A 22,268-nucleotide genomic window follows, 5' to 3' on the forward strand; every position below is an offset into this window, starting at 1 on the left:
TCACTGTGTAAAACTATAAGACACTGATGAAAGCAACTGAAGAGCACAAATATAAAGATATTCTGTGCTCATGGACTGGAAAAAGTTTATGCTGTTAATTGGCCAAACTACCCAAAGCAATCTACAGATTTAATGTAATCCCTATCAAAATATCAGTGGCATTTTTCACAGAAATAGAACAAACAATCATAAAATTTGTACGGAATAACAAAAGACTCTGAACAGCCAAAGCAATCTTAAGAAAGAAGATCAAAGCTGGAGGCATCATGCTCCATGATTTCAAACTGTATTACAAAGCTATAGTAATAAAAATAGTTCGATATTGGCATAAAAACAGATACATAGATCAATGGAACAGAATATAGAGCCAAAATAAACCCACACAAATAAGGTCAGTTAATTTATGACAAAGGAGCCAAGAATACACAATGGGGAAAGGACAGTCTCTTCAATAAATGTTGGGAAAACTGGACAGCCACATGCAAAAGAATGAAACTGACTACTATCTTACCCCATACACAAAAATGGACTCAAAATGGATTAAAGGCTTGAATGTAAAACCTGAAACCATGAACTCCTAGAAGAAAACATAGGCAGTAAGCTCCTTGACATTGGTCCTGGCTCTGATTTCAAAAGCAAAGGTAACAAAAGCAAAAAAAAACAATTGTGCTTCTGCACAGCAAAGGAAACCATCAACAAAATGAAAAGGCAAGCTACTGAATGGGAGAAAATATTTGTAAACCATATACCCAATAAGGGGGTAATATCCAAAATATATAAAGAACCTATACAACTCAACAGCAAAAAAACACAATCTAATTAAAAAATGGGTAGAGGATCTGAATAGACATTTTTCAAAAGACAGACAGATGGCAAACAGGCACATGAAAAGATGCTCAACATCACTAATCATCAGGGAAATGCAAATCAAAACCATAATGAGGTATCACCTCTCACCAGTCAGAATGGCTACTGGCCAAAAGACAAGAAATAACAAATGTTGGAGAGGATGTGGAGAAAAGGGAACTCTTACACACTGTTGGTGGGAATGAAAATTGGTGCAGCCACTACGGGAAACAGTATGGAGGTGCCTCAAAAAATAAAAAATAGAGCTACCATATGATCCACCTTTCCACTCTTGGGTATTTATCCAAAAGAAACAAAAACATTAGTTCAAAAAGATCTGTGTATGCACCCCACATTCACTGCAGCACTGTTTACAATAGGCATGATATGGAAACAACCTAAATGAGCACTGATGGATGAATGAATAAAGAAAATTTCATATATATATATATATCTTATATATAAAATGGAATACTACTCAGCCATAAATAAAAATGACATCTTGCCATCTGTGACTACATGAATGGACCTTGAGAGCATTACACTTGGTGAAATAAGTCAGAGAAAAAGACAAATAGCATGTATGGTCTCACTTATACATGGAGTCTAAACAAACCTAAAACAAAGAAAAATACTGAAGCTCATAGATTCAGAGAACAGACTGGTGGCTGCCTGAGACAGGAGGTGGGTGGTCAAATAGGTGAAGGAGGTCAAGGGTACAAAATTCCAATTATAAAATAAATTAAGTCATGGGGATGTAATAAACCCCATGGGGACTATGGTTAGTAGTACTGTATTGCATATCTGAGAGTAAATCTTAAAAGTCTTCATTATACACACAAAAAATTTCTTTAACTATGTATAGGCATGGCTATCAACTAGACTTATTGTGGTAATTATTTCCCAATATATACAAATATCAAATCATGTTGTACACCTGAAACTAATATAATGTTATATGTCAGTTGCACATCAGTGAAAAAAGTCTAATTCTCTTAATGAAAAGGGGGACCACTATAGTTTAAATACAACAATATTATGTTATATTAAGGAAAGGTACATAAGCAAAGGTAACAAAATGTGTAACTGATGTTACACATCAATGAAAAAAGTCTAACTCTCTTACTGAGAAGGGGGGAAACTATAGTTTTAAACAATAGACCAAAACTATAAATAATAGCATCATTGTATAAATAAATCAGGTTGGAAAGTATTAAAGATTTACATGGCTTTTTATCTTTTTATCATTTTTAGAACATATTTATACATATTATATATTTGATTTTCACAGTAATTCTGTGAAGAAAATAAGGTGAATCTTATTTGCTCAATCAAAATGCAGAAATAATGGATCAAGTACTTGTTATATGTCACATGGCTAGTTAACTAACATGGTAAATGTCAGGACAGATATGAATGATCCTGGTAATAAGTTCTCTACCTCACCTTCTGTCCAAGTGGCCACATTTAATGCATACTCTTTTAGTGCATAGAGAAAACATATGAAGATAATTACCTAAAAGCTCCTGGGTTGGTCCTGCCAAGACCTAGAACAAGGGATTCTGTGATTTCCATGCTCTCAGAGCGCATCATTGGAACTATGTGCTTAAACAAGGATGCAGGGGACGGGATGCCAATAATCTGGAAAAAAAATACGTATTTATAGCCACCAAAGAGAATACATCCAAGTATATAATTTAACATTTCTGTAATATTTGGTCAAGGACAATGGATAGATGTTTTTAGCATGAATGGTGCTTCAAAATTCACCTGAGGTGTGATCTAAAAAGGTTAAATGATTTGTGTAATGGCTCACTCCAAGTTTGTTAACAGAATCAGGCTTTGTGGGTCTCTTAATTTCTTACAGATACCTACCATTACATAATAGTCTGATCCCTCCATCAGACAGATATTCTGTTTTTGATTCATGAAAATGAATTCAACAAAATTACTTCTAAGAGTCATCAGTGTTGGTTAGACATCCAGGTTTTACGTTTTCTAAATTTTCTTCAATTACTTTATAAATGTTTTGTGTCATAATATGGAGACTATACAACTATTCCTATCAAGTATGATTTGTATCACTACATAATTTAGAAAAATTCTAAAAAGGTATTTCATCACTTAAACGATTTCTTTTGGCTACTGAAAAGTGTGAGCACTATAGGAAATAGAATAAGGGAAGGAGGAAATGAAAATTACTTTAAAAATATTCATTATAATGAATTTAATGAGCATGACCCTTTTCCCCCCACAAAGATAAACTCTATACATTATTGACTCCAACCAGGAATCCATAATAGTGGGATTTCTTGAACTACTTCGATCATTAGTGCAAATAATGTACTTTTCCATCAAGTTACTTTATTGTCCTGGAAAATAAATTTTAGAACACTATTATATGGTGCCATTCAGATTCAGGGGCAGACGTGGAGCACTTACTTTGGAATCAATGCTATAGCCGCTATCAGGGGTTGACGCCAGCGTCTCAGGAGGAGAACACCTCACAGAACCCGTGGATGTGGAAGATGGGGACGTTGCTGCACTGCAGCAAAGAAGCAGATAGTTTCTCCACAGGCCAATGTAGGAGTCACTGCTTGTGGTAGTATTTACTTTCTTAGCATTGATGGGGCTACTGAGGTGGGGAAAAAACAGGTAGATACAAATAATACACCATGTTTTGAAAAGTTAATTTTTAACTAATGCTAAATTTCTATCAATTTAGGGGAGATAACAAAGTTTTTATTACTACTACTACTACTACTACTACTAAATCTTTGTGGAATGATGTAAGATATACAGGAATAAAATAAAAGACTGAAAATTAAAACATATTACAGGATCATTTCAACACAATCTATTATTCCTATGTCCAAAGTTAGTATTTTATCAGGCCACATCTTATAACTTAGTTTGCATGTTCAAGGTAGACAAAAAAATGAAAACAAAATGAAGATCACCTTTAATCCCATACCAAAATAAGCACTTTATTCTACTGTACATCTTCAATTCATATGTGTGCATGTATATAAACACAGGAATATATGTCTTTTATGAAAGACAAATATTGTTTCTTTTGTTTTGTACCTACTTTTTATACTTAACATATATTTTAAGTATCTTCCATGTTATTTCAGCTAGTAGTAATTTTTCCCTATTTTACCTGACACTGTACACTTGAATGTGTGCTTAGTTTTAAGAGTTTAATTATTTTCCTGGGTAACTTCCTGCAAATGGAACTGCAGAGGCAAAAGAATATCTACATGTTAAGGCTTCTGTCAAATTTCTGTGTTGAAAGATTAGACCAAAAAAAAAAATATGTATGGAATGATGCCATAAATCTTTCCAAACATCAAAATTCTGTGGGGATTAAGGACTGAGGGCAAAACAAAAACAGGAAAAATACTAATAGATAATCCTTGCCTTCAGTAGATTTATAAAATATTAAGATAAGTAATAGATACATTCAATTCATTAAAGTGCCTTAGTATGTTAGAAAACGTTCATGGCATTTGTGAAAGCAGCAAAACAAAAAACTAAAAATCTATATAATAATCACCACCACTCTGTGTGTTTGGGGAGGTAGACAATACAAAAATAAATAGAATGTGTCAGATGTCAGGTGATGCTAAGTTTGATAAAGGGAAACAGCAGAAAGGGGAAACAGAATGGTGGTAGGAAAGGAGCTTGTAATTTAAAATACGGTAATTAGGGGTGACTAAATAACATGAGGCCATAAGTTTTTCACAAGGTGCCAAGTATCAATCTTCACTTAAAAAAAAAATCCGCACACAGTATCTGAAAATATACATATATAATTAGCATTTATTAGCATAATTAGCAAAAAAATATATATGCAAATCCAAAAGAAGAAATCATTACTCTGAGTTGGAGATGAAGAGATGCTTTTAAAAATAAAGTGGAATTAAGAGATATGCCAGATAAGGACATGCAGGGGATAGGGAAGACAAGAGGCATTCTAAGCTCATGTTAGCAAAAGCTCACAGAATGGCAACTACAGATCACATTTTGTGAACTTCAAGAGGTGTGTTTTGGATCAAACCTAACAATACATGGATGGCAATGACAGACAGTAAGGGAAAAAGTAAACTGGAGCCAGGTTTGGAGAGCCTTTAATGTAAGCCTATAGCAAAGTAGTTTGTGTAGAGGAAAAAGAAAATGACTGATTATCACACATTTCTAGGTTTTGGGTTTATATGGGCAAGTTCCATGAGAGACTCATGCAATCTGATCAATGGCACACTGGATAAAGTGAAATCAGGAGTCTGGTTCAAAAATTCTCTTCTATGTTTAGGAGCAACAATAACTTTAACTGCAGTTTATAATGACCTTAGAAAACACTCTGTCCCATCACCAGTTACTCCAAACCCTTAGCATTACCCTCAACACCATAACCTAATTCATGCCATTATCACTAAATCCTATCGGCAGATGGACTTCCTTATAACATCATCAGGGAAAGTAAGGTCACTGAGCCTGGTTTCTCTTTACTTCTCACCCTTTTATCTACAAACTTGACTGTATCTATATCCATCCTTATCTTGAGATTCTTTCCTCATTAATTCTTTTATTCAGTACAGATTCAGCAGACATACACCATGTACCAACTACTGTATTATTAAGTAACTTGATAATTACAATTTGGTGAGACTGAATTACATGAAAAGGATGAAGAGATTATGAGACTATATTCTTTACCTCTTTCATCTCCCTCCTTAATAATCAATACACTGTGGCATATTATTTATGGGATTTCTAATTTGTATAATTTTTCAAATACATACATTATAAAAACAGTCTTATGTTTTTAAATTTACACTGGGAAAATCACTTACTTTATATCAACCTGTGGGGATAACAACTGAAGTCTTGTGTATGCAAACATCCAGGCATAGCTCACAGCTGTACAGCAGTGTTTTGGAAGGTTCTCTTGCTTTAAAAAACTGGAGAGACTTATAATCCATGGGTCTTGGCCTTGGGTTACATGTGCAAATATCCATATGTGTGATGGACTGATCACATCAAACTGGTGGCTAATAGGAGAAGAGTTCCATTCTGCTAATGTTTGTAAATCTATTGAGCTAGGACAATACAGCAAAGTAGTCTATGTAGAGAAAAAAACCCAATCAATTATATTTTAATAACTCTCAAAGTTTTGCCATATGAGTCACTTTAAACTATTAAGTGGCCTATTAGGTTCTAGAACAGAGGTCCTCAAACAGGAGTAATATGAGGCCCAGGATGGGTTTAAGGGAGTATTGAATTCCTGAAATCACATGTAAGCTTTTTTGTTTATGTGTGTACATGTGTTTCTCTGGAGAAAGATTCCGTGGCCTTCATTAGTCTCAGAAGGATCTATAAATTAAAATGGTGAAGAACCACTACTTATGTAATTCATACATGAATATACAACTTTCATACTGAAGCTGCTGAGAACTCAAAAATAGACCATTAACTTTCATGCTGATGTGCCCTACAGAACTTAAGTGAAACAGATGGGAAAATGGGTTCCTCTCCAAAGGCACATTATTAATATTTGCTCAATGATATTACAAGTTCTTATTCTGAAGAGATAAAAATTTAACTTCAGAGCAAATTATGTATCATTTGAACAGTAACAACAAAAACAAATGCAGTCTTAAACTGAACAGAGGCTCAATTCATTCAACAGATATTTACAACATCCCTGCTGTGAGCAGGGGGTGGGTTTAGGCACTAGACAAGAGACATCCTTTACTCCTTTTGTTGGCATAAGTCATGGTTAATAATGGGAAACAGAATTCTTTAAATTGTACAAATTTATGATCATCTCTTGTTTATAAAATTTTTCTATCTCCCTTAATCATAAATAACTTGTAAGTTTTAACAGCCAAGTGTTATGCAGAAAGCACAGAGACCCTTACCCAACGTATTCCAGAAGAAAAAAGTTTCAAGTGGTGAAGTTTGATAGTTACTCTTAAATCAATCTTGAAATCTTGTTCTATGACCCTTTTTTTCAAACCCAACTAAGAAAGCTTGCATAAGCTTTCACTACAAATGCTTTCCTGACAATGCCTTTGTTGACAAAGTGCTGTTTCTTCATTTTAATGAGTCAAATTATTTATGACTCTGGCATGAAATACTACATATTTACTCCATTGCACTTAAACTTAGGTGGCAAAGCAAACAAATATAGTTATTTTGATTCAACTTTCAACAAAAAATTTTACCCTAGCATTTTTAAGCAAGCAGCACATCTATGTCAAGAATATTATATGCCACAATAAGTAGCAAATAGTAGTCAATGGTAACATTAAAGAGAAACTTCCTAGGCTGGACAGAGTGGAATTTTACCAAGACAAAGTATTTTTATTTCTGCTGGGTAAAGGACTAAGCTTAAGCGAGTACTACTTTAAAAAAATATTTATTTTTAAAGAACTTCACGGTTTTCAAAAATACTTTCTATTTAAAAAATTTTTTGAAATATAGTTAATATATATACAATATCATATTGGTTTCAGATGAACACGGTGATTCAATAATTATATAATGCTCACCATGGTAAGTGTAGTTACCATCTGTCACCACATAGATGTTACAATATTATTAGCTATATTCCCTATGCTACACTTCCATCCCTGTGTCTAATTTATTTTGTAATTTGAAGTTTGTTTTTCTTTATCTCCTTCACCTATTTCACCCATTTTCCCCTACACCCCATGGTAACCAACAGTCCATTTCTTGTGTTGATAAGTCTATTTCTGTTTTATCTATTGTTTTATTTTTCAGATTCCATGTATTAAGTGAAACCATATAGTGTTTGTCTTTCTGGAAGAATTTTCTAGTACTTTCTAGAAAATACTTTCTAATGCATTACATTTGTAAGAGAAATTCACGTATGAATGTATATCTTAAGTTCCAAAACAAGACTGAATAGCATAAAATCATTAGTTACTTGATCAGCCCCAGTGAGATGGATGAAGCTCTCTAGAATGGATGGGCTCAGCCTGTCCATCACATCTATGGCTAATTCATCATCACCCTGTAAAAAAGACATCATAAATTTTTAAATACTTAGGAAATTTTAAGAAAAGTTCCCAAATCTAAGTAAACATAAAAAATTCACTTTAGCACTATTTGTTAAAAAAAGGAATCAATGGCAGGTGGATTAGTTTAGACCCTGCCAGAAACACTTCATTATAAAGTAAGTTATACCTGCACAGTATTAACAGAAATGGAATAAGGATGGACAAAAGGGCAGTATATAAGCATTTTCATTAGATAACTAAATGATATACCTAAATCTTACCTTCGGTATTTCCAAAAGTGCAAATAAAGCCCGTATTTCTCTAAGGATACTGACAGCTAATCTCCTAGTGGCAGGTCGACTGCTACAGAGAATGACAAGTGCAAACCCTTCGACCACATGGAATACATTGGAATATGGGCTCCTTTCCAGAGGAGGGGGATGAGAGGCTCCATTAGCTACACCATGCTTGAAAAATAAGCAGAAATTAAATATAAAATAAAATAATATGAATAAATATTCTAGTAAAATAAAGAGTAAAGCAAATCATATAAATTATAGCTACAGGTCTGACTCAGCTCAGGTAATCTAATGTACACAGTGCAAAAAAGCATTTACTTGGCAGTTTAAATACTATGTTGTACCTAGTAGCTTCTATCATTCTCTGACTATTTCGTAACCTTGGAGCTGACCCAACTGATCACTCTTGGTCTAACACTTCTATGTGGAAAATGAGGGGATTGGATCATCTCATTCAAACTCAAAACGGTGGACCAGCATGGCATTATCTAAAGAGCTTGTTAGAAATAGAGATTTTCAGGCCCCTGGTGGTATCTACGATCTTCAGAGGTTGAGAAGCTGGGCTGCCTTAGATGAATACACAGCTCTAAAACTCCAAGGTTGTAGGACCATACATAATCATAAATCAATAATTTGAGCACCATATATGACTGAGAAACACACATACTGTGTATGTGAAATAGGGACTGGTGCCATGGCTACACAAGGAAATAACACAAATGGAAGACATCCCAAAACTTTTATTATATCAGTTTTAAATATACTGGAAACAACCTAAATGTGAGCTAGAATTACCTCTATTCTCCACGTTCATTCAAGACTGCTACCAAAGGAGGAAGGTTGGAAAATTTGGGACACAAAAGCTGTATTTAATACATGAACTATAGATAGTTTCATTTAAGGGATTATGAACACTTTGAAGGAAAATAAAACTAGTAAAACTCTCAGTTTTTGAGGAAGTCAGTGTACATTAACATCACTATTGGTCATTTACCACTGACCACATACAAAGGGATAATACAAAAGAATATGGTACCTGTGAGTCCTGGTTTTTGTTATGTATTTGGGTTGCTTGTTTCCACTGATTTATTAATTGTACCAGCATCTTTACAGCATTATCAAGAAGTGTGGGATGGACATCAGTCACTTCACGAACAATAAAATACACAAATCCTGAAAGAACATCTTCCCGCCAATCTGGAAAATCAAGCACTAGTGCCTGCAGAGTATTGAAAGCCAGAGCACGCAGTTCTTCATCCATGTGAACTGTGAGCCTACCAGGAACAAAATTCCATTAGCAAACCTCAAAGCCTCCCAACTAGTTTTTTCATCTAAAACTTAAAATGAAGAACTTAAAAAAAAGAATGTCCTCTTGATAGGCTTGTAAGAAGTATGAAGATAGGGATCAATGTTTGCTTTTTGTGTTATGTTCATTCTTAAGTATTCTATATTTATTTGTTTAAATTCACATATGAATCTATTAATACTAGTTGGTATTTTTACTATAATTCAATAATAAGTTTCATTAAAATCTAAATGCTGTCCTTTAGAAAATATAGATTAGCACATCAGAATTACATTTAAAAAGTTCTTTAATCCTTAAAATACCAAATGTTGTTATCCTGTAGTCAGTCCAAAAATTATATCCAATCATGTAATATTTTAGTACTATCTCACATGTATTTAGTCCTTTACCATCACTGGAAAGAAGATGATTTATCTCTATCATTCCTTTCATGCTGCTGAGGTAGAGTTAAATATTAGGGCTGACTGTAAAGAAGGAAATAGAAGAAATCAAGATGGAATCAATTTAACAGAAATAGTTTTTGAAGGTAAGAATTAGAGCAAATTTAAGAGTAACATCATAAATGGACTATGTCTAGAAAAAAATGGGAAAAAAATGTGTTGACTAATACATAAGGTCCTAAAGAGTTAAGTCTAAAAATCAATGGAGAGGTTATATAAAATTACCTTTTAAAGATAACAGAACAGTATGAGGACATGAACATAGTATTAGTTAAAGGGTTTTAACAGAACATAGAAAAGAGAATGATGAACAAGAAAACCATAAGAAAAGAAAACCAGTAGGAAATGTCATATGGGTAAGAGTTTCTGCTTTGGGGCTAAAGAGGATTACTTTAGTGATTGACCATCAAGAAAAATGCATCAGAGTTACAAACAGCCTGAATGAATACAGTCAGTAGGTAGTATTAACAATATGCCACAAGTACATGCTTGGGAAGCTGGGAAGCTGGAGTGATTCTCAATGACAAAAGGAGGAACACTGTGTGGCTCAGGTGAAGGAGGCAGCACAGTCTTCATTCTGCTGACCTCATTTCTGGTCTTCACTAAGCCAAACTTCAGCTGACAAGGAGACTGAAGAGAAAACTTATCCCAGCTAGACAGACCTGGGAGGAAGCCGTGGGGCCACAGCAGTTTGAGGATAACATCGGATATGTCTTACAGGGTCAGATCAAGGAGCTCCAGTCCCAGATTCTGTCTGAGGGCGGCACCCAGGGACATACTGCGGGAGAGGCGAGTGACTATCTTGGTGACACTGACTCTCAAGGTATTTCAACATCCCTTGAATCCACAGAGGTATAAATACCCATCTTTCACCTATCTGTGTGACTCAGGATACATACAGATGACCTTGAGCAACACGGGTTTGAACTGCATGGGCCCACTTATATGCAGATCTTTTTCAACAAATATATTGGAAATTTTTTTGAAGATCTGCAACAATTTGGGAAAAAAAGAAACATTTTCTCTAGCTTACTTTGTAAGAATACAGAATATAATACATAAGACATACAAAACATGTGTTAGTTGACTGTTCATGTCATTGGTAAGGCTTCCGTCAATGGTAGGCTATTAGTAGTTAAGTTTTGGGGGAGTCAAAAATTATATATGGATTTTTGATTGTGCAGGGACTCAGTGCCCCTAAACCTTTTGTTTTTCAAGGGTCAGCTGTATGCATGAATTAATGACTCATTATATACAGAGAGTAACAATGTAGCCTGGCTAATTTAAGGCAGGGGAATTAATGAACTTTCCTTAGATACAGCACACAGGTCTACAAATCTACAATGCCATCTTTGTTTAGTTTCCTTTATTTTTAAGTAAGAGTTGAACTATTATCCAGTGATAGGAAAGGGGACAAAATAGCACACACCCTAAAATCTTTTTTTCTGCTAAAGTATATTAATTAGTAAACGAATATCATGGGGGAAAGCAGCAAAGTAAATGGCAAGGCAAACTGCCATTCCCTGTTCCCATGCTCGCTCCTTCAGTAGACTCCCCATCTCTGCCCCTCATTTATGTGGTTTCATTCTGGTGGGGGACATGTGATCACCATCCACAAAGACATAGGCAAGTTAAACTGGGGTGGGAGGAATAAAAGAATTGAATGAGAGTTGTTTACTGCTTTCCTAAGGAACATTATAAATCATTAAACTTCTTTTCCCTCCCTAATGTTGACATGAACTTTGTAACTCTTCCATCTAATTCATAACAAAAATGAAGACAGAGTGGGAAGGGATGAATACATCTCACGGTGCAAAGTTTCAAGGTAACTCCCTCTCTCTCCTCATAATCCTGAATAGAGACAAATGTCATTCTGTATGTAATCACAACCTACAACAGCTGTGGATAGGGTAATGCACGGGTGTGTGTAATGCTAAGGCGTTTCCAAGGACAAGGAAGAAAGGTTGCTGGACAAGTCTGTCAGCTGACTGTTCATTGTGAATTTACCTATGCCTCAGTTGTAAGTGCCTAGCAACAGAAAAAATTTTTCAATACAGTCAAGCACCATTGCTCATGATAGTCACTGTACTTGGTTTTTCACTTAGGGCAGGAGCCAGCAAACAATGGCAAAGGGTCAAATTGAGCCAGAAGCCCACTGGCACGCAGCCATTCCCACTCCTGTACGTGTCGCCCATGATGCGTCTGCACAGCAGTGGCAGAGATGAGAAGCTGTGACGGACCCATATGACTTGCAATTCCCAAATTATTTACTATCTGGTCCTTTACAGAAAAGTTTGCTGACCCCCTTATCTAAGGAATCCCTAAGTACGTCAACAAAGCAGTTTTTCAATAGGCCCATCACCTCATCTTAGAATTAGTTTTAGGAGCTAGTACTCAAGTGTGGCTGTCAAGTTATTCCTCATTTTGCAGAGCTATGGCATGCCCATGCCCAACAGAAGAAAGCGAGACCAACATTTGAATCCTACAGGCTCTGTAACAGGAATGAAAGTGAAAATGACAGCTGGTCACTACCTGAGGTGCTAAAGAAATGACTATAGGAGTTAACATGACACTTAATAGCCTAATGGGCCTCATCACACGCTGATTATGTCCATTCAACAAGCGGTAATGTGTGGCATAAATTCCAAGAAATATTACTAGATGAAAGTCTAGGGAACTGAAAAATAGGATATACAGGGGAATCCAAAGAACTTTCAAAATTAAAAATGAGTGGGGAGAATGTGTTTAACAAAGCATAAAAGACAAAATGGAAGTTTAGCAAGTAAATAAAGAATTTAAAATGTGTTTATTATTGCTCTTCTAATGACAACAGTAACAACTGTGTTAAAAATTTTAAGGGACTGAAACAGATAAAATTAACTAGCAAATAGTAATTCTCATTTACCTTGCTAACAATTCAATGAGGTCAGTTCTGCTCATACCATCAGGAATCAACCTTGGAATAGCAGCAATACAAGTCCTAAACAAATCAATTTTGGGTTTTCTTTCCCCCCTGAAAAATACATCACAACAGAATTTAGTAAGTATATTACATATGCTAGACAGTGAAAGCTGACTTGGAAAAATAGAGAATACAGGAGTCTCCCAGAAAAGTTTAATGTATTTAATATAAAAAGAACTCAAACAAATCCAGCAAATAGTTACCAGTTTATAAAAGAACAAAAGAATAGATAATTCATGGAAAAAGCACTGCTAGCAAGCAAAAATGATTTTCAGTAATTAGAAAACAAGAAAAAAGGAACTATTATGCTTAAATAATATTAAGAAAATTATTTAGAATATATTTCAAAGAATAAGAAATAATTCAATCAATATCTATCCTTCAATAAATAATATTGATCTTATATAAATAACGGGGGCCTATAAAGTTAGCAAAAAATTTTTGTTAATTTATACTATATACTAACAGGAGTGTTAGTAAATATATATTCTTATAGACCACTGTTGGTATTGTCCCTGTCTTTTTATTTTACTTAGTACACACACACGCATATACACACAAATATACATATTAATGTCATAAAATGTGTCAATTTTTGAAAACCCTGGTTCTTCCAGAGGCTTGATGCAATTTATTTCTCCTATATTTTTTCCAATTATTCAATGATTTTATTATTTTATTTTAAGTACTGACCTCCTAATATATTGGCTTTTAGTTTGATCTGTATTTCAAGGTAAAGCTTTGGTTAATTTATTTTATTCAAATTGTTATTTAGTTGGCCCAATACAATAATTCTTCTGTAGAAAAGAATTTGGATATCTTAAGCATTGTGGGTCAGTAGTCATTATAGTGGCAATGTATTTGCTACCTACTTTTAGAGATTTTATATAGTCCATCTTCTCTGCATGATTCCAATATGCATGAACTTGAATTATCACAATTTAGTTAATAATACCAGTCCCCAACAACACAGCTTAATTTTCGGTTATCACATATTAACTGAAAGCAATTGCACAAACAAGCTTCCCTATTAGCTCTTTAGTCCATAAATCACTAACAGCAGATGTGCATTATGATCAGTGTCTAATCACATCACCTTTTCAAAGTCTGTTGTGACTGGTTGCTGGACAATCGTATTCAGTTCACACAGACAGCAACGGGTATAGTTGTGCTGCTTCACTGTCACCAGAAATAATTAATAAACATTTTATAACCCTAACATGGATAATCAAAAGGGGAAACTGGCCAACAAAGATGGAAGTGCAGCAAAGAAAGGAAAAGTGCTATCACCAGAAGTGAAATTCGGATCAGACATTAACAGGAGTTACAGAAGAACCAGCTGACACTGCTGTGGTGGAAGCCTCTACATTCAAGCCAGGAACTTAGTGAGGGCAAACTTACTGACATAAATGAGGAAAGTGGTTGTGACAAAAGGATGGAGATTTCCCAGGGGACATAATGCAGGAAAAATATATCACTTTAGAGTAATACCCAGAGTTAGTGTGTACAAGTATATAATGACTCTGTATTGAGAGATCAGCTGTGCAATTCGGTACCCTAAAACCTACAGTGCAGTTTTCACTATCTAGAAAATGCCCTCCATTACACAATATATGTAGATACTTCCAAGCATATAAAAGTAGTTATTGCTATAAAACACATCCTCCTTTCAGGGGGACATCCCTAATAATAAGGAAAAAAGGGTGCTGGGATGAGAGGCAGTGACAGATGTCTTGGGACAGTGGGGGTAGATGGGATGAGGTACTGTTTTGAAAAAACTACTCATTGAATTCTGTTCTGTACCCCTGGTTACCAGATTTTCAAGTGTTCTTTTTTGTTTATTGGGATTCTAGAAATAAGAGCTTTTGTTTGACTTAATAAACCAACCATGTCCACACACATCAGGGGTAACCAGGATTAATCTATCACTCATGAAATAAGTATAGGCCCTTGTCACTGACAACAAACTAAACCAAGATCCAGGATGCCTTTTGCTGTCTATACTGGTTGGACAGCACTTTAAAGAATAAAGCTGAGCATATGGAAGGAATCACTGTATTAAAAACTGTAGTAGATGGTAACACAGGAGAACTCGAGAAGAAAATAAGGAAACACACAAGAATCAACCATCTATACTTTTTTATGAAAACTGAAAGAGCAATGAAGAGAAATAATGTGTGACATACGTAATCATATCTTCAGGTTCCTTATTAGACATCTGCACACTAGTCATACACATAGGTCTCCCAACTTCTTTGTCCAAGTGTCTGAGAATGCTATCTAATGCTTTTCTCACTTGCGGGTAGTAAACTGACATTCCTAGGGAAAAAAACCTCAGTTAGAAGATGTCAGAAATTAGAGAGAGAATACAGTTATTTCTGCAGAAAACAAATGCCCATCAATCTTTCAGTGATGTTAGCTTACTGTTGTCACCAAAGAAGTAATTTCAATTGTGACATATAATCTTACCCCTGGTGATAAGGTTCTCTATATTGCAGAAAATGAGTCAAATTATTCACAGAACTAAAATTAATTTGAAGGAAGGACAAAATGCAGTGAATAGTATCATGTAAGAAAATAAAGATTTAACCAGGAGATTCTTAATATGAAGACTTAGAGATATCAAAATTGTACTCGTTTTTGTATCGCTTTGTATACTGGAATAGACATGTTGGGCAAATATATATATACATTTTAGATTTGATCATAAAATTTTACAAAAGAAACTGTATTACAAAGCAATTTATTTGTTTCAGTTGACACTAACCTATGACTTTTGCTTCTTCATCTGTCAAGGTTTTGTTTAGAAAAATTTTCTTCACACGAAGAGTGTTTCCTGATGGAAGAATAACTCCTGTTGTCGGCATCGGGGGCTCACCATCTTTCTGCTGCAAGCTGTCCGCTATCACAAGGAAGACTCTGAGGCCTATGTTCATCCTCTTCAGAAAAGAAAGTTTTAAAATGAAGAAGTCAGTGCCAGAAAGTATCTTTTTCTCAACTCTCTTACTGTCCTACCATCCTGGCCCCTGGCCCCTGCTCAGCAAGTACGTCTCCCACTTCACAGGAAGAGAAAACCATCAACTTCCTCAATCTCTCACTACAGGAACAACCATTTGCTTATATCTGTACCTCCTACTTCTCTCCTTTGCTCTTACTACAGTTGAGGGGGGACTGGGGTACTGTCTTCCTATCTGTTGGAATCCCACCTGCTCTTGCAGGAACATTACACTGCCAATTATCCTTTCTCTTCAACATTTCCCTTTCAATTGAATATTTCCAATTTGTTAAATATACTCAACTATCTTCATGGAATAAGCCCTCTCCACAATATTTTTCTGAAGCAACTCTTACTCATCAGTGACCAATCTATCCAAAACAATGGCATTTCTCCAGCATCCTATTTGACTTTTCAGCAGCACAGAACACTGTCAAGTATTCCTTCTTTCCTGAAGTACTCTCTTCCTTTGATACATCTGTGCCTCTGTCAGGTGTATCATCTCTACCTGCATTTCTAGTTTAGCCTCCTTTATTTGAGTATCAAATGGTAGACTGTTCCAAGACGAGGTCCTGGACTGCCTTCTCCTATCATGTATTCTCTCCCATAGTACATTCATGTATTTACATGGTTTCAATTACCACCCATACCAGATCATCCACTAATTTGGGCCTCACCTCTCCTCTAAACTCAGACCCTCAGACCCACTCGACTCTACTTGCATGTCAAAACAATACCTCAGAATGACATGTTCAAACCAGGTGCATTTCTCCCTTCTCAATGTGTTGGTAAATGGTCTTCTCTCCACCCACACCACTATCTCAGGCCAAGCTATTATTATCCCTGACTTAATACTAGTGGTCTCTAAAGAGGGTATGTGCATCCCAGTGTGTATGCAAAATAGTTCATTGGCTTACAGGGGGGAAATAGAACCTTTATTTATATATGTGGTTATCTAAATAAGATTAAGGTTTTAAGCTTTACTTGTATTTACCTATGACATAGTACTGGTGTTCTCCCTTACTAGTATCAGACGGTCCTATCACATGGTCACAGAAAACATCTGGAGGGGGGTGGGAAAACTCTACAATACCCCGGTGTTCACAGAGGTGCCTCCAGGGTATTGCAACTTGCATGTATTTGATTAAATGGATTAATGGATAATTTTATCTGTCTTTAACTAAACTAGATCTCACAAGCTTAAAAAGATTCCTGAAAAGAAAACAGAGATTGAAGATACTCCTAATAAAGTCAGTCTGGAAAAACAGCAACAAAACAGCAAAAATCACCTTTTTTATACTCCTAGTATAGAGCTTCAGTAAGGAAAAAACTTATTTTTAGAAATAAACTTGTTTAATGGAGAGAATATTTTTTTAAATGGATGTTCAAAAAAATGTCTTTCCTTATGTGATTTTGGTTGCTGAAAAGCACAGTAAATGTGTCATCTATAAAAACACTCATTTCTGCTCACTTTATAAATCTGGAAATAATTATTAACCTACTTTAAAAAGCCTCAGTAACATTCTAACTCATTCATTAACTACATGTATATCTCAGGATTCGAGTATGACAAGGACCAGCACAGTAATTGAAAAGAAGTAAAAAAGGGAACACCTATTTTGCCTTTTATATTCTCCAGTGTCATTAGATTCCTATGAGCAAGTAGTCTGTAAAATACTTTTCAACAATCTTAAAATGTAATGTCTAAAGAGTTAGAGTTTACTAGTGAATAACAGGGCCACAGAAATAAAAAATGATGTTTATCTTAATTTTTGAATATTTTTTAAGATTGTAAGCTCCACTTAAAAGGATTTTTGTCTCTAAAACCTAAAACAGTGCCTGACACATTTTTGATGCTCAACAAATGTTGAATAAGTGATATTTATTAAAGAAATAATAGTAACATTAATAAAAGAAACCTGAGCTCATGTCTCAACTTTTAGAAGTTAGCTGAGCTGGCTAAGCCAGGAAATTTCCTCTCTTTCAATTACTTTTTCACCATGTTTAAAACTACTATTAAACCATTCAGCCAGTCATCAGAAAGGCTAAATAACCTGACTCAAGTCACACTTGTAGTTGGAAATAAAGCTTCTAACTACGGATTTGAGACATTAAATTTTGGTTCCAGAATTTATGCTCTAAAAAAACTTTTTTTAATAAAAAAATTGAATAGGATAATATACTACTACATTATAATTTTTTTACCTCTGGATTAATGGTGAAAGTTTTAGTAGATTTTCCAACACTGAGAAGATCAAATATTATTTCTTTCATTGCAAAATCCAAACGTTCCTAGAAGAAAAAAAAAATTAACAAATCCTTACAACTTCCTCCTACTATATGTTGGGTATCACGTTCAGAATTATACATATAATGGCAACAACACAGGCCTGTGCCCGTAAGTCCACAAATCTAGTTGGATAAAAGAAAAACACATATGAATAAAGGTTAAAAAATATGATATTATCAAATGTTTTAATATCCCAACCAAAAGGATAAAAGCTGTAAACACTTACTCACAAAAATATTTATAAAACTAACTGAAGGAATTTCTAGAATGATTATGAAATGAAGTCCTAAGATACTGCTATGCAACAGGCCTAAAGAACAGTGAGTTTACATGAGACAGGAAGAACAGGGCTCCAGGAAGGAAATCTCCTAGAAAAAGCTTGCCTAATAAGACTAATTGATGTTTGAGAGTTTTATAGTTCTGGTAGAGTGTTGGTGTGATTAACCCAAGGGAGCGGGTAAGATCCTAGAGGAAAAAAAGGGAAGAGATGCAAGCTAATGGCAAATTCTTCCAAATACTAGATCTAAAGCACAATTTGCTGTCATTCATCTTACTGACACATTTATACTTATCTAATTATCATTAGGCCTGTGCTCCAGTAATGGAAATGTATTTTACTTAATATTCCTTGTACCTCACTGTCAAAAATGTTTACATTATGGGTCATCTAAGTGGTCAGTTTTAGTTCAAAGAAAATGCAGAATATTCTGGAATCAAAGCATTTCCTAAGTTGAGGAGGTAACCCTACCTATGCTTCTCCAAGGCTGATGTCCCAGAAGAGAATGTGACCAAAACCTCGGATTTGCTCACTTAGCACTCATTTAATCTCCTTCTAGTATGCCTTCCTTTACTGCAGAAGCCAGAAAGCTAAAACGGTATTTCCCAGAATTCCTTATGACAGTAGGCTTCAGGATGTGATTTAGACCCTGCCAAGTGATACTCATGGGAGTCTTCAAGAACTGGAGCACATGAGGCGGTAGAGGAGAATGCAATCTTTTACTGGCGGGGCTCACGGCAGCTCACTGAGTCTGAAGCACCTGTGGTAACCTCCTAATCTGGGCAGCTTTCTGACTGGCAGAGCAGCAGCTTCCTTGAGAGACCAATTCTGCAGTTTCCTCTTAGTCACTCAGACCAGTCAGTCCTACTAGTGATTCTGTGAACTATCTGTATGTCTTAAAAGATCCCTTTGGGTTCAACAAGCTACAATGGGTTCTAGTCTGCAACTAAGAACCCAGATTAATGCAGATTATGAAAACAAGTTTCCAAAAATCTTTCAAGATACTCATGAGGTAATTAGTCCATTTCCTAAGAGGAGGACTAAGAGACACTTTCTTAACCCTTCCTAAATTAAGAGTTTCCACCTGTGGGTTTCCTTTCCTTCCCCAAGCATGTAGATCAATGGTTTAAACTTATTTTGTCACATAAAGTGAACAGCACATCTTTTTACTTTTTTGCAAGCATATTTTTCTTTTTCACTATTCAATATTAACAAATGTTTTTGTTATGTTTTTTAGATGTATAACAAATTTTAAAACCTGCAATAGATTACTCTTATAATCTACATGTACATACATATCATGAGATGAAGCACTCACCTGAGCAATGAACTGAATGATCTTGACAAATATATTGAGCGGTGTATCACGAGGAACCACACTGCGTGAACCTTTTGGGAAAAGTGCTGACACTATGCTCATAAGACGACTATAGGAAAAAAAGATTTAGTCATAATGGGATAATGAAATTAACAACAAAACATTCTTCCTATTCTTCCTAACATACCAAGAGAATTCATATTCCTCTTCAAGATATTTATACAGTGTTAGCTAACATTTCATCAGTGTGATTTTTTTAACCAAGATTTTACTTTAAATACTCTTGAATACAAAGGCACTCACCTTTGAGTTACAGTGTTGCTTTCACATTTTATTCTAATTACATAAACCCACAATAATCTATACAAAGATTCCAGTGCAACTCGAGACATTTTAGGATCTTTATTCTGTTTAAAAACAAAAAAGAATAAAATAACTTACTTATTAAAATACTAACAATCATTTAAAATCAAATACATTCTCTGTGAACAACTAAAAGCCCTCACCACTCCCCTTTTTTGTATTCGATCTAAAACAGGTTTAAATGTGTTAAGTATATGTTCGGTGATTAAGTACAAACAGTGCAAAAGTAATCAAAAATAAGGAAATTCTAAGCTATTCCTTAGTTCTCAAGACGGAACAGTGAAATATTAGCATTACATTGACACCTCAAAGAATTCCTTAAGTATACACACATCAGCTATTTGATGGTAAATGGCTCACACAATATGGACATAATGATGAAGGATGGCTCATCTGTGGAGAAAATTCACTGCAGTCCATACACAGTGAAAATTTAGAACACCAAATATTACTTATGAAAAAAAGCAATATATTGAGTGATGATGTTTGTAAGAGAGAATATAGAATAGTGGGTTAAGAGGATAGACTCTGAAATTAGGAATGACTGGTCAAACCCTGTCCTCGAGCACTGTGTGCTGCTTGGTGCCACAACCATCTCACCTCTAACATGGAGATACCACGCCACCTACCCCACAGAGTTATTAAGTTGTTAACGTTTTGTACCTGGAACAATGCCTGGCACATGTTAATAAATATTAGGTGTTAGACACTAAATGTTAGGTGTTATACTTTTGATTTTATGTAGAATAGGTTATTATTTAAATTATTATTTAGAATCAAAGAAGTATTCTCTTTCAATCAGAATCTGATCAGCATTTTCTTCATACTAGTTGTTATAAAAAATTCTCAAATGACTAATCATGTAATGCGATTTAATTGTGAAATTTGAAAAGTAGCTAATAACCACCTTTATTAAGTGAAACTTTTTACGCATCTGTTAACTGGTGGTAAGATTGCTTTAAACTAGTGTTAATTTGGTTTGTGGGATTTCTTATTGTTAACAGTTATTTTATATATAGCAACTAACAAAAAGGTGGTTTTAAAATACTAATTTAGCTATCCCATAGAATGGACATCTATGTATGACTGAAAGCAATGCAAAAAAAAAAAACAACTGAAGATATTTTTATAAAAAAACTAGAAAATATAATTTTGTACATTTATGTGAAAATTTGTTATTATTAGGAATGGAATATTAGTTACTTTACCAGAGTCTCAATATCAATCCCTCCCCCTTCATTGCAAATTAATAGATCCCAAACTTCAAATATACTCTCCAAGTAGTTTCCACTAATTTGTTAGTAATGTAAAGTACCATATAAAGTATATCATATGTTTGCATGCTACTAATAACAACAAGCTTTTTGTAGTACTTTCTTTTCTATAACATAACTTTCTTTTCTATCATTTAAATCCAAGGTATCAAGTACTAAAATATGAATTCAGTTCATTTTATGTACACTCCAAATTATTCCACATTAAATTATTTCAAACTATGACTAATAAAATAAATATATAATGAAATATATTAAAAATATTTAAGGCCAATTCCACATAAAAAATTGTTCTCATAGAAATGGTTAATATTTTGATTATCTTAAATGCTGGGGTATCTGGCATGAAAAAGACTTGATTTTCAAACTTTCCAATATGGACTATGTTTACAAAGCAGACTTTATACTAAATAATACCAAAACAACAAGATTAAGTGATAAAAATCAAATATTATTTTTAGTCACTACAATGCTGCTATACTTGTCTGAATAATAAAAACATCCTAAATTGATGTGAGCCTTAAACAAAAAGATATGTAATTACCTAGTTACAATTTTGGTATAATTCGAAAAAATCAAGATTGTTACATAAACCCAATATTAACATATAATAAATTTTTGATATGTCTAATATGCTCTTTGGCAGCAATCATTTTAATGTTTCTTCCCCTTTTTTCTACTGTGAGCCACAAACAAAATAATTTGTTTAAAACCCAAACAATAGTATAATACTTTTAAAAGTCATGCATCAAAATCATATTTTTTCAACTCTAAGCTACTGTTCCTTTAATTTCATTGGAAAATTGTTGCAAAATTTCATTTATAACAGCTAATATAAATCACACAGAATATTTTAAAATTAAGGACTCT

The 22,268-nt window shown here is 34.5% G+C and overlaps 1 protein-coding gene across 8 annotated transcripts in view; it reads right to left on the minus strand.

The window, feature by feature from the left end:
* The window catches only part of FRYL (FRY like transcription coactivator), a 295,403-nt gene that overhangs the window by 88,332 nt on the left and 184,803 nt on the right, over positions 1-22,268 (minus strand). For all 8 annotated transcript variants that reach the window (XM_057502200.1, XM_057502204.1, XM_036892566.2 and 5 more), the window contains 12 exons: positions 20,065-20,168; positions 19,762-19,870; positions 18,082-18,168; positions 15,649-15,820; positions 15,068-15,200; positions 12,825-12,932; positions 9,210-9,447; positions 8,156-8,341; positions 7,802-7,888; positions 5,703-5,971; positions 3,289-3,481; positions 2,363-2,487 (listed from right to left, as the gene is read on the minus strand). In XM_057502200.1, coding sequence (XP_057358183.1) covers positions 2,363-2,487; positions 3,289-3,481; positions 5,703-5,971; positions 7,802-7,888; positions 8,156-8,341; positions 9,210-9,447; positions 12,825-12,932; positions 15,068-15,200; positions 15,649-15,820; positions 18,082-18,168; positions 19,762-19,870; positions 20,065-20,168 — 1,811 coding nt within the window. The remainder of the gene's footprint in view (positions 1-2,362; positions 2,488-3,288; positions 3,482-5,702; positions 5,972-7,801; positions 7,889-8,155; positions 8,342-9,209; positions 9,448-12,824; positions 12,933-15,067; positions 15,201-15,648; positions 15,821-18,081; positions 18,169-19,761; positions 19,871-20,064; positions 20,169-22,268) is intronic.

Source organism: Manis pentadactyla, chromosome 5 (assembly GCF_030020395.1).
Source record: "Manis pentadactyla isolate mManPen7 chromosome 5, mManPen7.hap1, whole genome shotgun sequence".
Classification (NCBI taxonomy): Eukaryota; Metazoa; Chordata; class Mammalia; order Pholidota; family Manidae; genus Manis; species Manis pentadactyla.